The sequence below is a fragment of the Styela clava genome, chromosome 5, assembly GCF_964204865.1.
Source record: "Styela clava chromosome 5, kaStyClav1.hap1.2, whole genome shotgun sequence".
Classification (NCBI taxonomy): domain Eukaryota; kingdom Metazoa; phylum Chordata; class Ascidiacea; order Stolidobranchia; family Styelidae; genus Styela; species Styela clava.
Window position 1 is genome coordinate 5,176,925 of NC_135254.1, and position 18,168 is coordinate 5,195,092.

Here is an 18,168-nt window from a genome sequence, read left to right on the forward strand (position 1 = left end):
TAGAAGAATAAAACGTTAGATATTTTAGATTTATCTCTTTCATTAGGTAGCGCGCAATTAAACTCTTGGCCAACCCGTACTACGCTCCGTGTATACTCACGTCGAAACGCACCAATTTAGTATTTTTTAATTAATCAATTCTAATTTGGACGCTTTGGTATAAAACATAACAACAATAACAAAATTACCTGAGTCAACTGAAATGCAATCAGAACTCAGTACAAAGATGAAAACGTATAAGTACACGCCCGTCCCGTCCACCAAAAACGCTAAAATTATAACGTTACACAAAAATAAACATAACTGATATAAAATCGGGCTATAACTTTCAAAGGAATTTGAGCATTGAAAATAAGAACAGGGAATAAAATTTCATTTTTCAAAATTGAACAGATTCAATTCATTATACAATTAGCTAATTTTAGTTTTAATATCGTAGCAATTCTAAATATACCGTAGTCTGGCAACGTTGTTTGCTATAAATATACCGTAGTTTGGTTGCTATTAGGGTTAGTTCGGATACCTATAATTCATACTATCCGGATAACGGATATATCCGGGTATTTCGTATTTTAACTATCCGGTTCACCGGATAGTCACTGCTAACTTCAGAAAACCGATTTCACAAGATTTTTGCGGCGAATTGACTAAAACCCACCACACAGTTTTATTGTAAATACGTACATATGTATTATTTAGCTCGAATAAAAATGATTGTGCATTTTGATGTTGCATGTGTCAATAAATAAAAATTTGAGCTCTGTAATCGTACAAAAGTACAGCTGAATATTATAATGAAACATTTTTTTAAATACTGTGTCCTAATTGTCTTTCCCTCGACTGCTAAGTCATTTTCTCATATTCGAATCCTTTGTCAAAATTTATATTATTATTTTTTTTATTGTTAAATTTTTTAAAATTTTTTTTTGTGTCTTGAGCATATTTCATTTAAATTTTGACTCGTACTAGATTTTGGTGTCGCAGACTTACGATGACCATTTCTTTAAGCTTTTAAGTTCAATTAGTTTAGAATAGATTTATTTTGGCTGGTATATCTATTGATTCGGTTGATACATAGAAATTTGAAAATACATATATACCAAAGTTAAAAGCAAGCACATAACATTTGGTCGTGTACTCAAAATTTTGAAATGCTACACAGATTACACGGAATCGGAAGTGTTGTGAAATAAGTCCTCAAAATTCAAACTGGTTTACATCATGATGAAATGCGTTCCTTCAATACACGCAACAACTAAAAGCCACACCTGACGAAAAAGCAACAAACTCACACCCACCCAACCAATGCTTTTCAACTGAATTCGTTTAAGTTGGTCTTGCTTAAACTGTACCTCCAGTTCAAATCTAACTTTATAAAGCAAATGAGCTCTTCTAATAAGCGCAGAATTCACATTTGTTCTGCGTGTTTTGTGATGTAATAGTGAAGTTCACTCCAGCATTCTACGGATGGCTAAAATATAGGCAGATTAGAGTGGAAAAAGTTGTTATTATATGCTCTGGGAGATGTCAGTCGCCACTCAACAAAAAATATAAAAATCGCTAATGCGCATATGCATTATTCATACTTCTTCATTATCCGGTTAACCGTCACAATAATATCCGGATATCAGATAGCAAAATACCTCTTGGTTAACCGCTATCCGGATAATCCAACCCTAGTTGCTATGTTCCATGTACTGTTGTACTGGTGTAACAACGGGTTATGTGTCGTAACAGTAGCCCATTGGTCCTGAAATACCACGCTGTGAGCATTTGTACAAAGCCCAATTAGAGTTAGGAATGCAGATTGCAAATTAAATTTTTAAATCATTACTAACCTAACTAGATAATTACTATTACATATTTTTATTTTGAAAACGTGGCATTGGTGTTTTATCAAATCGCACATTTTGGCTTAAGTGGCGGGGGCTTCTTACAATATATACCCCGCGCTGAACTCCCGAATTGTGAGATTTGAAAAAGTAGTGGCATTCCTTCATCCAAGCGAGTCACACTAAAAAAAATTTACAGGCCTCCGCGACTGAGCTGCTTTTACCTGTTTTCTGACATGCCATATATGCGTTCAATAGTTAAAACCATGGTCGCCACAGGGTCCCAGGACTATTTAGGTGGATAGCGGAAGCGTACAACCGCGTTTCCCTGATAATAAGCCCTAGGCTGAAAAAAATATTTTTTTATTATTTTTAATCTGGTCGATAACAAGAAATCTCTCCTACAGGTCTTAAATGATTGGTCATTTTTGAATAACTGTGTTTAGCAGTTTTTTAAAATAAAAACGTTTTATTTATAGGAAAACGGTTTTCATATTTTGTATACTTGACAATACCGTAATTCTTTACTTTGTAATTTTGTTTTTGATAAATGAAAATAAGAGGCAATCCCCCAAAATAAGCCTCATTGTTATTTTTCGAAAGAAAATTGAAATTCGACCCAGTCTTATTTTCGGGAAAAAACACGGTAGTACTTTTGGTAGTATGGTATTAAGTTTTGTGAATCTTTGAAGTGAATGCCCCTTTGATGATCTCTTGTTATATACATTAGTATTGACGCCTTGGTGTTGTGGCCTCATACCCTGCGTTGCCCATCTCGAACGGCTGTAAATACGGATCCTCTTCAATTGGTGTCTGCAAGTTCTCGTATTTTTTGTCGCTGATTTCTTCGTAAGTCGGGTTTGGCTGGGCAGATGGCGAACTTCTCCCGGCATCTGGCGTTGTAATGTTGATTGATGTTGGTTCCTGTTGTTCCGCTACTGTTGTGCGCAACCTAAGGATTATGAATGTTACACAATAACAATAAGAGTGGCTACTCGTCTTAGTTTTTGATAAATTTTAAGATAATCCCCTTTTTATGCTCAGCGTTGCGCGTACTACGTCGTTTTACACAGCAATCGACGCTGGACGGGTGGGATTCCGGCCTATAGTGTATTCTGCCCTAAGTTCTTTATGAACAAGCACCAAGTTTCACTACAACACTACTTTATTGTAAGAGTCAAGCACTTCAGAATCAAGATACAATAGAAGATTGTCAATTGTCAGAACTAGCCATACTTGCTTCGGGTTCCCGTACATTTGAACCCACGACAGTTACTCCTGCATACTATTGCACTTATGGAATTTTTTGTTTTGCGGATATTTGAACCTATACTAACACTAACCCATGAGTTTTAGCACCCGGATATAGATTGAACCCGCGGATATACGCATGGGTTCAAATGTACGGTCACCCAAGATTCGATCTTTTGTGCGAGAATATGCAAGCACATCGATCTCATTTTAAGTTTCCGAGGTTCACGAAAAAAATTGGCCGCGCTAAGTGGGTCATGATAAAAAAGTTTGAAAGAACAATGGTATAGTGCTTAGTCGAAATCTGTTTAAGCTCCAAAATTTGGTAGACTCAAATCGTGGCAAATCATGACCCTTTCTCAGACTGTAAAACAATAATTTTACCTCCTTCTGAAATAATTTTCACTGTTTAATAATATCTGTAATTCTTGAACAAGCGACAGGATATCATGCTTTTGATTTATAAATTTGAAAATCAGTAGGGGAAGGTGGGGCACGTTGGGACATGGGGCACAGTGGAAAATCAGCTCTCACACTGATACCATATCCGCAATCCTGTCCGCGGTTCGATGTTTCGATCCGCCCTTCGGTGAGTTACGACGTCCCCGCGAACGGACAACGGACGGGTAGAGCGTCGCAAGCTATGAGGTGAAATTGGTTTTGGGAGGTTGAAATTAAAATTTCACCGTTTCAGTTTTTTTCTTTTTTTGACTTTAGCCTTTCCAACATGACAAACCACCGTCTGGTATTTTTCAACTTTAGTTCACTGTAAAATATATTCATAACGTTGGCGAGTGGATGTGCCTTCCGAATTTCGCCGTGGGATGGTCTGAAAATATTTGTTTCCTATGGGGAATAATGGACCGGGGTTCAGTGGGACATGCTCTACAGGGCACAATTCAAGAGTGTTTGATACAATAAGTGCTTAGAGACCTAGAGATGCGTTATATTTTGTGTAATAATATGGTTTCTTTCGACCCATGGCCCAATATGCAATATATTCGAGAATCAAAAATATTTCCAGATTTAGATTCGAGGAAGGAAATAATCAAATTTGTTTGCGAAATTTTTTCTCAAAATATCTGAACTATTTCAGTTGAACATTGATTTTAAAAATATTAAATCTTCAATTTGAAGTCTCCCTGTTCTTTAGTTTAGACGATTATGCTCATTAATGGATTATTTTAAGGGCATACTTCGTTGATTTTTGACAGACTGACCCATTGTGCCCCAGGGTCTATCCGAATGTGCCCCACAAGTGGGGTACAGTGGGACACTTGACAGACGTTTTTCAAAGCATTTTGGTAGTAAGATGTGTGTCGCAAGGGAATTTCCTTTTCTTCCTTTCCCCTCTATGCATTAGTCCCGCAAAGTTAAGTGAATATGCAGAATTAACGGCTCAAAATATGCAAAAGAAAAAAAGTGTTCCAACCTTCCCCACTTTCCCCTACGCAATTACTGTTGTCGCAAAAGTTGACAAAATTAAATCGCACAAATTCATGTTATAAATTCTTATCAATCAATGAAACAACAGTCTTACCGTTTTCTGAAGTAAATCACAATTGCTCCTACCAGCACCAAAAGCAATATGATGACGAATATCAATATGATTATCGTTGTTGACTGAGTAGAAGATTCTGTGCGGACGGGTTGGCTAACTGAAGACGAAATAGTAAAAGACTAGTAAATTATCACCTAATTTCCAACGCTAATTATTGATGTTCGCAAAACCAAATTAAAGGCAAGTTTATTTTTATCAACAAGTTAAATTCAATCGTATGAAAATGACAAGACAAACCCAAGCCATAGTTTTACTGAGGAATTAGAATCAAAGCTGGTTATCGAACAGCGACACCCATTTCATTTGACATAAAAGCGAATAAACAAAAATTTAGTTTTAGTTTTACAAAACTGCCGGATTACGGATATAACATAATATACCAGGATTTGCGACAGTGCTTTGAAACACGCGACATTTTTGAGACATCCTTGAAATATCTAATTCTAGATGTTTGAAATATTGAAAATAAATGCTCTCCATTACTTTTTGGGCAACTTTGAATTTGAAGGTTTGTATTTTTTGTTGGCAAGTAATGAGTTATTTTACCTGAAGTAGTGAATAAAAGTTCTGATTTGTTGAATTGTTCAGTTGCATGTTTAAGAGTAGTTTGTATATAGGTTGACGATGCTGTAATTTCTCTTGTGCCTGCCGTAAATGAAAACGTTTTATGAAAAATATCTACTTTCTATAATCCACCCAAGTTTTGTAGTATTTTGTACAGCAGTCGACTTTTATGTACCGATCCCCAGGTTATGCCCTTAATCTTTAAAGGTTTTGCGTTACGATGACCATACTTGATCTGTATAGGGCAGGGTGGTCCAAACCCAGGCCCGCGGGCCACATGTGGCCCGCCGCTTCATTATCTGTGGCCCGCGTCACCTTTGGAGAATAATCAAAAAATAGCATTTCTTGTTGTTTTGTAATAAAATTAATCAGAAAAAAAATCTTTTTACATATTGTTACACCACTAATGTCACTGAATTGACTAGTGTTATGGCTAGTTGAACCAACTAGCGAAGTTGAATGATGTGCTTGACAGTCTAAATTATTATCTCGCTTTCTATCTTTTTGGTCGGGAATATATGCTAACAATAGAAAATTTAAAATCTAATGCGGATCTATTAGCCTTGGATGAAGGCATGATTACATGTCCATCAAAATCAGTCCAGTGAACCGGTTCGGTCAAAGTTGTCTCGGAGACTACTTAGTGCCCTCGATTACATGTCCACCCCAACAAGCTGAAAACAGTTTTGGACTTGCCGGATTAAATCAAATGAGTCATGATTTGCAAACACTGCATATATTTTATTTCCAATAAATTTAATACAAATATGAATTAATTAAGTTATCAAAATTGAATGCACGTTCTTGATTTAAATTCTTTGAAGTTATTTGCAGAATATGATGAGGGGTTGCTTTCCCGTTGAAATTTGCCCACAATCCAGGAAACAAAACGACAAATTTATTGGGGGCATAAAAGATAGACGATTTAGAATCTAGAAATTTTAGATCATTTTGGCCGACCATCCAGCTGCAGACTACTGGCACCTTACGCCACACGATCCATTCAAAAATCACAGTAGGCCTACAGTTACCAGTAGTCTACTGGCAGACTGGCAACTAAATTAAAACAATTACATTTTATCAACCAAACACTTGTGTGAAGGGGGCTCATCATATGTAAACATAAGCACTTTCATTATTTAATATCGCCCTACTACTGCGGAGTTACCGACACTGAAGCTTTGTATTTATGCTGGTACCGGTATGTACATTAAGGGTACAGGTACCAGCTAGGATGCGGTATGGTGCAATGCCAAAAGAATTATCAATGCAAACTGAAGTCGTACTGCGCTCAGTTTATACCAATAAATCTTTAGACATCAAGATTTAATTCTCTGTTTCAAAACAACAACCTATCATGCCAATATGCCGCACCGAGATCCCACCAGTACCGGTATTTTAAATTTGTGTTCAGCAGCGACACAATAGATGCGGAAGATGTTTAAATTAAACTTGCCCTATCTAGCTGAATTTTTATTAGTTTAAAAAAGCAACTCACTTACCAGAGATGAAAAAGAAAACAACTTCCGTACCTCCTTCAATCACGGCGATTCACGATTTCTCCAGTAGCACGGCGAAGCAACTGAGCAAGACCGGTTAGCTCACTTCCAAACCTCCTAAATAGGAGGTCTGATGTTCTGACCGATAGCACGGATTTGAATCGCAGACGAACCACTGAAGCGTGAATATGTCTGCTAGACCGGTTCCAGCGGACATGTAATCAGGCACAATAAAAGCGTTTGTTTTGTTTTGCACTGAGCAATGCAAAAATAATTTTGTCGCCCGCGGAGCTGACAACCTTGGACCACCCTGGTATAGGGTGATATTCGTATACCGTTTATCAGTTGTAGGCTTTATTCATGGTCCGGTATACACTTGGGTATACCATATACCCGGTTGAAGAACACTGTGCTAAGTCACCGAGCCCATCACATTTGACCTACGTGTCCATTATTTGAATTTTATTGTTTTTAACTTCAAAGTGAAAAGGCTTTACCTTGTGTACATCTGGTATAGTTGTAATGAATTCGGAATCCCATAGAAGATGCGGAATAATTCGCTGTTCTACCATCTGAAACGTATCTGACTTCAACATAAGGCATCAGCTTTCCATCAGACGTTCCAATGCAGTGTTGTGGTTGATGATAAGTCATATTAATTGCGGGGGTATAAATTGAATCGATGTATCTATCGCAATCTGCCGTTTCTGAAATAAGATGTGATAGTTTGTACTTTGCTTGAATGAGTCATTCACCAAACAGTCAATAATTTATAATATGAAGGGAATAATGAATCGGTTATGAAGGATGAGAATTGAACCATCAGTGACGCCCGGTGTGGCATATAAAACACGTTAAAAACTGAACGATCAACAATAGGTTACTAACAAATTAGATTGAATATATACTCTAGAGCAGTGATTTTCAACCGGTGTTCCGCGGAACACTGATGTTCCGCGAGAGACCTCCAGGTGTTCCGCGAAAAATTGCTTTTTTGAAGTATTATGACGTCATTCGAATAATATAAATAGCGTCGATTTGAAAATGGCGAGTTAGAGTTTTGGAAAGTCGGTATAAAAAACTTGTAACCAGAGAAGAAATGACAGGCCATTATCCCTTTTAATGGACTTTCTAATATCTCGGCGTGTATTTTTAGTGATCCATTCTTAACCAAATAATGTTTCGAAAATGTGAACATTATACTCGACCATGGATGGAGTCGCCATCGGAGTCGATTACATTCGTTGCATTTTGAAGCTTTTCTTGTAATAATAATTAGGGCGTGGCATCATCTTAAAATCAAATTGTGAATTTGTAGGTAACGATTTTAGCTATGATAATGCTCGCGGTATTGTTTTATTGGAAAAGAAAACGTTCAAACTTGAGGTGATTAATTTTAATCAGCGTCTTTCCTTCTACTAGGCACAAAAGCAATTGGGCACAAAATTGTTTACAATTTTTTTGGCATCAGATCGCGTATGTAAAATATCGTTCAAGAAGTGCTCTTCATCGTCATCTCACCTAATGACCACGTAGGGTGACCGTACATTTGAACCCATGTACAATTGAACCCATGCGTATATCCACGGGTTCAATCTATATGCGGGTGCTATAACCCATGGGTTAGGGTTAGTATGGGTTTAACTATCCGTGAAACAAAAAAAATTCCATAGGTGCAATAGCATACAGGTGCAATTGTCATGGGTTCAAATGTAATGGAACCACCACGTAGAAATGCCTTTATTTCGAGCGACAAATGGTTGCCGACCCCTGCTCTGGAGAAAACCAGCCAGTTGCGCTTGCTGTCAGCTGGGTTGGCCACCATTGCTGAGTGAATTCATTAATATAATGAGACTTGGGCATAAATATTTTTATACCGTTACAGCGAAGTCTCAAACAATATGAACTGGAAGTAACGAATTACCGTTATTAATTGTTAGTATGTATGATCCGGAACAAACTTTATAAATCCTGTCCACAAAATATAGTCGTTGGTATTCAACTGTAAGAATCAGCTGTATAAATTTGTCATTATCTTCGGGGACAAATTTCCATGTGCAACTTGCTTTTTTCCCGTATTCGTTTAGGTAATTCGGGGATTGAATATGACCGGTTCCGTTAGAAATAATCATTTGACTTCCATCGCACTGTGATATTGAGCTTCTGATAAAACCTGAATAAATGCTTTTCGTGTGATTACGCTGTTTATTTATGTGTGTGTGCGTGTGTAGAGGGCAATATAATACTATATCTATCTGTCTATTTATATATATATAGGGTGTCCATAAAGTCCCTTTACAATTCAAAAAATCATTACAAAGTGATATAGCGATGAGGGTTGTTGTATGTTAATCGGTATTCCATAAAGTTTTCATTGACATATTTAATACACTTCTAAACGTTTAATTAAAAATGCCCTTAATACACTTCTATATGAGCACCATTAGTGGGCTCAAAAGTGGGTTAAGACTTATTAAATTAATAATTCATCATTTTATCAACTGCTAACCTATGTCTGGGCCACCCTGTGCAGTATATAACGAATAAGTAGACCTGTTTTCCGGAGCAAAAACTTACTTTGAAATGTATTGAGGAACTTTAGCACAACTAAGAATTTCGAATTACTTTAATCGGTATTTACTGGCTCGAAATGCGCGGCCATAGTTCTAGGAATATGAGCGTTCTCTCTTAACTTTGCAGAGAAACGAATATCCGATGCTACTTCGGTATTCAGTCTCAGCGGTTGTGTGAGGAGCTTAAGAAACTGAATTCTATGAGAATATCTTTATGAGATTAAACGTATACCAAAGAGGTGTTTATTGTTGCAATGCTCGTTTTCTGTTGAGAAATAATAAAGCCCTTTCTCTCATTGAGATCGCATACCAAATTGGTACCGAATCTCCTTGGCATCTGAGTGAGTGCGCTTTTCACTGCGTTGACAAAATTCTCATAAAAAATAACATACCTTTGAACAGTAGAACTACGAATAAAGTTTTTATCTTCATTCTGAAATACCGTAGGGGAACATATATAATCACTGAAGCTACTTTAATAAAGCAGTATGTATTCGGTAAAACTTCGAGCAAAGTAGAATGATTAGAGGTTATTGTTTCTAACGCTTACGTCTTCTCACACTTCGCAAAACTAACAGAATATTACCTTCGGTAAATATGACTATTCATATTAGTATGTCATGCTTGGAATTATATGACTGACTGCGCTGGGGTAATGGACACGCACGGCGTCGGCGAAATCAGTACGTGTGCCTTATCTGCAGTGACCTTGGAAGAAATATGTTCAGAATTACTCGAAAATCCACGGTAATACAATGAAATTTTTTATTTCAGTGGGCAGGCTTTACATTTGTACAGCAAAGGTTTTTCATTTGAATAATAATAATAACAGGCAAAAGTTAGTTACCCGAAACTTATGATTCACTGTTTCTTAAGACAACTAAGATATGCAAGCTTACAATTAATCAATTTGAAAGAAAAGTTAACATTATTAGTTATTACTTATCGATCTTGATCGGTAACGACTCAGGGAATGTCAACTTGGTCATTTTAAATGTCATCAAATTTATTACCAGTATCAATTCACATAGAACAATTAGTTTAAGCGTAATAGAATTCTTCAATGCTTCTATATCACATGACGTATTATTCATACCGGAACCAGGAAACTGTCTCACATTGCATAATAATTAGCATACTACAGTCATTATAAAATCAATGCTGACAGTCTCTAATTCCCCACACGGCATTTCAGCAATCATACATAGCAAATTTTTATAGTTCAAAACGCTTTTTAGACCATTAAGACTGTTAAAACTAAAGTTTATCTGTCGTACCCGCTAGCTGATAGGTCTGACTCGACAATTAAAATTTTCAATACCCCCTTGGAAATTCCTTGCTACGCCTATGGCCACACTTACGCGTTTTTGCGCCCCTATTCAAACGGCGCCCACCACAAGAGCCATGGTTGTGTTACCTAAACAGTCTAACACAGATTACATACGCAAAAGTTTTTTTTGTCAATTTTTGATTCACTTATAGTTCGAAAGTTGAAAAATATCTCAAGCCGAAATTTGTACCAATACAGAGCTAGGTTGTAAAGCTTTTGTTTTGGTGATGTTCTGCCATAAGATTGTTACTTATCGATCTCGATCGGCAAGTATGTTAATAGGTATTTGTCTGTCTGTTTGACACTTTCGTATGTTACGTGATATCTCACGAAAGCGAGGTTGAATCTGCTCCAAATTTTGCACGTGTATTCATCATATCTGACCAGAAGCCTGTTGATTTTGGATGAATCACGTCATATAATTAGCGAGAGATTAATCAGTTAGTAATGGGACACGCGGTGTCGCTATTAACTCAAAGCGAAGGATACACGCCGCTAGACCGATAAGTCGGCGGTCTCCGATCGCTATCTCATTTGTTCCTTTGTAAACAATATGACTTTTTCTTATTATTGGACACGTAGTGGACATAACGATCGTTTCAATATTATGTTGTTGTTCTTGTTCTTTGACACGTTTTTAAAAAGTCGCTTTTCTCTTTGATTACTGGACTAATTGCTTTGAAATTTTCAGTGGTTGAAGATGAAATTTTTTTCCAGAAGGCTATTACTTTTATTTATTTCAAATATTTCTGTTAGCTCTGTAAGATTTGTTTCTGTTTGCTATGACGTCACTAAACGTTCTGCGGATATCGGACGCCATTTTGTGTCCAACGGACCATCTTGCAAATTCAATTCACGCTGTCACAAGACAGGACCTTCTAAAGATAGAGAAGTTAAGTTCTGGTACCGTAACACAGCGCGGTGACACTGAACTAACTCGTAGCTGTCAAAAGCTTGAAAATCCATACAAATATGAGAAATAAAAAGATGAAACTTGGCAGGTGGGTAGAGTTGTGTTTCTTTTAACCATATTTGGAAGTTTCGCGTTTCTACATTTGAAGGAGGGGGAATAGGGGGTGTGCATTTCCGATACGTCGATAATATCTTTGTCAACCAATTTGCGGCCACCGTGTTTTCGTCTGTTTGATTGCTGTGATGTGGTGCTTTGTTTATAATTTAACGAGTTTTGTTCGAAATAACCGTGTTATTGAAATATATGACGGTCAGAAATGCAATTAGAAGCCCAATGTTTTCACGCTGTCACAAGACCAACAATTGTCAACCAATTTGCGACCACCGTGTTTTGTCTGTTTGATTGCTGTATGGCTGCGTATGCGATAGTCTCGACGCAGCATAAACGATGATCAAGGCTTGAAATCCGTGGTCGCACACTGGTCGTTCGGTCGCAAATACGTATTTCGAGTGCCGTACTTTGGGGATTTGGATAGCTTCAACCCTTTGTCGTAGAAAGTTAATACGAGGTTTAGCGTGTAGAATAAATGCCGCCAATGCACCCACGGTGAAAAAATTAACGGGTTAGATATATTGTTTTTTGTTTTATAGCGGTTTGAATGAAATTGTCCGCAGACTGGCTACACCACCCTAGGCCTGGTGAGTTGTCCGTGTAGTCGAATTGTCCATCAGCCCTAAACGGCTATGACAGTCACTGTACCAAAAATTGTACCCCGATTCGGCTGGTGTTAAGTTGACGCATGTTATTTAGTAACGTTTTTATGTGAAATGTTTGACTGTGGTTCGGTACCTGATCCGATAATACGGTACATAATTGACTCATATCACGAGATATTTCAACTGATGTTCCAATTGTCACAGGACCTAAAATATCTATGACAGTCCCTGTACCGTCTCGGTACCCCGATACAGGTACTGGTAAGTCACCGCCGGTATGTTAGTCGTTGGTCACCGCATATGATTTTTGGGGAATTGTTCTGCGTGTCCATATATTTGAGCATTGCTCTCTTGTTACTAATATAATATGGGTTATGAATATCATATGATACATTTCGTTCGATAAAGAAGAACGTATATTAAATATAAGGATCTCCTAGACCTAAAGTATGCGCACCAAGATGGCGCACAACCTGAACTCAGTTTGTCTACCAGGTTAGGGTTCAGGTTATGTGACATCTTGGTGCGCATACTTCAAGAGTACCAAATATTATATAGAACAGGGGTAGGCAATCACTTTTCTGAGTGAGCAAGTCACAGATAATGGACTCAGTTACTAGGACGGGGGCTACAAATTCATTATGAAGAACTATATAAAAACTGCATTATTGACTGGACTTATGCAATGAATCAAGGATAGTAAATAAGGAACGGGTTACGGAATTTATTGTAGAAGAATAAAACGTAAGGTATTTTTTTATCTCTTTCATTAGGTAGCGCGCAATTAAACTCTTTGCCAACCCGTACTACGCTTCGTGTATACTCACGTCGAAACTATTCTAAATCAGAGGTACATGAAACAATTAGGCAACTATTCTTGTAGTTTCCGAAGTTCAGTTACTCCTCACGTATCAGTGGAGCTTGTAAAAGCATTCGTAATGAAGATGTGAATAGTTAAACCCGATTAGAATTATGGAGTAACATTCGAAAAGCCTGTTCGTTTTAAGTGACATCATAATTGGCTGATTTTCGGCACCCAGAGAAGTCACGTTAACATGACGTTTTCTTGTACGTTTGTTACTGCGTTATGGACTGGACTTATACGATATATAAATTGAGAGTATATAAAAGAAGGATCACGAAACTTGTGGATTATGTAGAAGAATAAAACGTAAGTTTCTTTTATCTCTTTCATTAGGTAGTGCGCAATTAAACTCTTGATCAACCCGTAATAGGCTTCGTTGTATACTAACGTCGAAACGCACCAATTTAGCATTTTTTAATCAATCAATTCTAATTTGGTCGCCTTGGTATCAAACATAACAACAATAACAAAATTACCTGAGTCAACTGAAATGCAATCCGAACTCAGTAAAAGATAAAAACGTGTAAGTACACGCCCGTCCACCAAAAACGTAAAATTATAACGTTACGCCAAAATAACTGATATAAAATCGAGCTATAACTTTCAAATGAATTTGAGCATTGAAAATAAGAACAGGGCAAAAAATTTCATCTTCTAAAATTGAACGGATTCAAGTCATTATACTATTAGCTAATTTTAGTTTTAATTTCGTAACAATTCTAAATATACCGTAGTATGGCCAAGTGCAGTTTTAAGTATTCTGTGGCGTCTGCAGCTGCCGCAAAACCATGGCGGTATTTCCATACCATGGCCGCTGCGGCCAAACCTATGGCGATTGACTTTTCAGCTGCCACAAACCAATGACGAGCTGCCGTAACCGCGGCAGCAAATTGAAAACCAATGGCAGGTAAAATTTTACTGCCGTAACCACGGCAGGTGGGTCGTAAAGACAGGGCTGTCCCTTATGATGACCAATATTGGGTAAGTTGGAACGTTTTTCTTATGGATACAGTTTGGGTGGATTTGGGGTTCGGGTTTAAGTGGATATAATTTCGCACGATCAATTGAAATCTGGTACATTATTTTGTGAATATACCGTTAGTACTGATTACTGAATAGCGCTATAAAACCGTGGCAAGAGCTGCCGCGGTTCGTTCGTGGCAGGAGCTGCCATGAAGTGGTAAGAACTGCGCCCAGTCTGGCAGTGTTGTTTGCTATAAATTAAATATACCGTAGTTTGGTTGCGATGTTTTCATGTACTGTTTCACTGGTGTTACAACGGGTTATGTATCGGAACAGTAGCCCATCGGTCCTGAAATACCACGCTGTAATCATTTGTACAAAGCCCAGTTAGGGTTAGGAATGCAGATTGCAAATTAAATTTTTAAATCATTCCAAACCAAACTAATTTTACAGGCCTCCGCGACTGAGCTGCTTTTACCTGTTTACTGACATGCCATATATGCGTTCAATAGTTAAACCCATGGTCGCCACAGAGTCCGAGGACTATTTATGTGGATAGCGGAAGCGTACAACCGCGTTTCCCCGATAATAAGCCCTAGGCTGAAAAAAAATATTTTTTTATTATTTTTATTTTGGTCGATAACAAGAAATCTCTCCTACAGGTCTTAAATGATTGGTCATTTTTGAATAACTGTGTTTAGCAGTTTTTTAAAATAAAAACGTTTTATTTATAAGTAAACGGTTTTCATATTTTGTATATTTGACAATACCGTAATTCTTTACTCTGTAATTTTGTTTTTGATAAATGAAAATAAGAGGCAACCCTCCAAAATAAGCCTCAGCGTTATTTTTTGAAAGAAAATTGAAATTCGACCCAGTCTTATTTTCGGGAAAAAACACGGTGGTACTTTTGGTAGTATGGTATCAAGTTTTTTGTGAAATTTTGAAGTGAATGCCCCTTTGATGATCTCTTGTTATATACATTAGTATTGACGCCTTGGTGTTGTGGCCTCATATCCGGAGTTGCCCATCTCGAACGGCTGTAAATACGGATCCTCTTCAATTGGTGTCGGCAAGTTTTCGTATTTTTTGTCGCTGATTTCTTCGTACGTCGGGTTTGGCTGGGCAGATTTCGGCGGACTTCTCCCGGCATCTGGCGTTGTAATGTTGATTGATGTTGGTTTCTGTTGTTCCGCTACTGTTGTGCGCAACCTAAGGATTATGAATATTACACAATAACAATGAGAGGGGCTACTCGTCTTAGTTTTTGATAATTTTTAAGATAATCCTCTTTTTATGCTCAGCGTTGCGCGTACTATGTCGTTTTACACAACAATCGACGCTGGACGGGTGGGATTCCGGTCTATAGTGTATTCTTCCCTAAGTTCTTTATGAACAAGCACCAAGTTTCACTACAACACTACTTTATTGTAAGAGTCAAGCACTTCAGAATCAAGATACAATAGCAGTAGCAGACTAAGCAGCCAGTCACACAAACACGTACAGAGATGAATGTCGGCCTCGGAGAGACAAACACTGTACGTTTTTGGATGAATTTATTTAATTTTAATTTTTTGTTCATATGTACGATGTACTGACAAGGTCAAAACAGTAGAGGTCAATAGCGTCATCTTGCGGTATTACATCATACATATCACCAAATTATATTATAACACGTTCCTCCAAAACTACAGTAACTCCTTGCTCAGGGGTGACTGCTAGTTAGAACCTTATTTGATGCCTTTTTCAAACCGTAGATCCCGACCCCCGGTGCGTCGCGAAAGGGCTCAATGGGGTCGCGGTACCCATTATTGTCAGAACTACAGAACTAGCCATACTTGCTTCGGGTTACCGTACATTTGAACCCACGACAATTGCACCTGCATACTACTGCATCTTTGGAATTTTTTTTGTTTTGCGGATATTTGAACCCATACTAACCATAACCCATGAGTTTCAGCACCCGCATATAGATTGAACCCGCGGATATACGAACATGGTTCAAATGTACGTGGGTTCAAATGTACGGTCACCCAAGATTCGATCTTTTGTGCGAAAATATGCAAGCACATCGATCTTATTTAAGTTTCCGATGGTCATGAAGAAAGTTTACCGCATCAAGTGGGTCATGATAAAAAAGTTTGAAAGAACATTGGTATAGTGCTTAGTCGAAATCTGTTTAAGCTTCAAAATTTGGTAGACTCAAATCGTAGCAAATCATGACCCTTTCTCAGACTGTAAAACAATAATTTTACCTTCTTCTGAAATAATTTTCGCTGTTTAATAATATCTGTAATTCTTGAACAAGCGACAGGAAATCATGCTTTTGATTTATAAATTTGAAAAGCAGTACGCAATTACTGTTGTCGCAGAAGTTGACAAAATTAAATCGCACAAATTCATGTTATAAATCCTTATCAAGCAATGAAACAACAGTCTTACCGTTTTCTGAAGTAAATCACAATTGCTCCTACCATCACCAAAAGCAATATGATGACGGATATCAAGATGATTATCGTTGTTGACTGAGTAGAAGCTTCTGTGCGGACGGGTTGGCTAACTGAAGACGAAATAGTAAAAGACTAGTAAATTATCACCCAATTTCCAACGCTAATTATTGATGTTCGCAAAACCAAATTAAAGGCAAGTTTATTTTTATCAACTAGTTAAATTAAATCGTATGAAAATGACGAGAAAAACCCAAGCCACAGTTTTACTGAGGAATTAGAATCAGAGCTGGTTATCGAACAGCGACACCCATTTCATTTGACATAAAAGCGAATATACAAAAAATTAGTTATAATTTTACAAAGCCTGCCGGAGTACGGATATCACATATATACCAGGATTTGCGACAGTGCTTTGAAACACGTGACATTTTTGAGACATCCTTGAAATATCTAAATCTAGAAATATTGAAAAGAAATGCTCTCGATTACTTTTTGGGCAACCTTGAATTTGAAGGTTTGTATTTTTTGTTGGCAAGTAATGAGATATTTTACCTGAAGTAGTGAATAAAATTTCTGATTTGTTGACTTGTTCAGTTGCATGTTTAAGAGTAGTTTGTACATAGGTTGACGATGCTGTAATTTCTCTTGTGCCTGCCGCAAATAAAAACGTTTTATGAAAAATATCTTCTTTCTATAATCCACCCAAGTTTTGTAGTATTTTGTACAGCAGTCGACTTTTATGTACCGATCCCCAGGTTATGCCCTTAATCTTTAAAGGTTTTGCGTTACGATGACCATAATTGATCTGTATAGGGTGATATTCGTATACCGTTTATCAGTTGTAGGCTTTATTTATGATCCGGTATACACTTGGGTATACCATATACCCGGTTGAAGAATACTGTGCTAGGTCACCGAGCCCATCACATTTGACCTACGTGTCCATTAATTTGACTTTTATTGTTTTTAACTTCAAAGTGAAAAGGCTTTACCTTGTGTACATCTGGTATAGTTGTAATGAATTCGGAATCCCATAAAGGATGCGGAATAATTCGTTGTTCTACCATCTGAAACGTATCTGACTTGAACATATGGCTTCAGCTTTCCATCAGACGTTCCAATGCAGTGTTGTGGTTGATGATACGTCATATTAATTGCGGGGGTATAAATTGAATCGATGTATCTATCGCAATCTGACGTTTCTGAAATAAAATGTGATAGTTTGTCATTCACCAAACAATCAATGATTTATAATATGAAGGGGATAATGAGTCGGTCATGAAGTATGATAACTTAACCATCAGTGACGCCCAGTGTGGCATATATAACACGCTAAAAACTGAACGATCAACAATAGGTTACTAACAAATTAGAGTGAATATATACTCTAGAGAAGGGGTCGGCAACCTGCGGGCCGGATTCGGCGCGCAGATTATTATTATCCGGCCCGCGACGCTTCACTGAATTATAGTAACAAAACAGCTGTTTTGACGGTTATATTCTTCACGTAACAGAATTTATTGTGAGACACGTGTAGACAAAATTATCGTTTATTGAGCTTATAATTTAATTATAATTAGACGAATGGCAACAAAACACGGAAAAGTTCACGCTAAGTGCAATGAGGAAATAAATCTATATTCTGTTCGAG

The 18,168-nt window shown here is 37.4% G+C and overlaps 1 protein-coding gene and 1 long non-coding RNA gene across 2 annotated transcripts; both read right to left on the reverse strand.

Moving 5' to 3' along the window:
• Positions 1-1,907: 1,907 nt before the first annotated feature.
• Positions 1,908-10,083, reverse strand: LOC144411712 (uncharacterized). Its single transcript, XM_078113196.1, has 6 exons — positions 9,673-10,083; positions 8,632-8,880; positions 7,205-7,414; positions 5,191-5,289; positions 4,624-4,741; positions 1,908-2,784 (listed from the first exon to the last, which is right to left on the reverse strand). The coding sequence occupies exons 1-6, from the start codon at positions 9,710-9,712 to the stop codon at positions 2,559-2,561; spliced, it is 942 nt and encodes a 313-aa protein (XP_077969322.1). The 5' UTR covers positions 9,713-10,083; the 3' UTR covers positions 1,908-2,558.
• A 4,912-nt stretch (positions 10,084-14,995) lies between these two features.
• On the reverse strand, positions 14,996-17,164 carry LOC120343889 (uncharacterized). The gene is made up of 3 exons (XR_013475340.1): positions 17,070-17,164; positions 16,510-16,627; positions 14,996-15,279 (listed from the first exon to the last, which is right to left on the reverse strand). It is a non-coding gene; the product is annotated as an uncharacterized LOC120343889 (long non-coding RNA).
• Between the last annotated feature and the right edge of the window lie 1,004 nt (positions 17,165-18,168).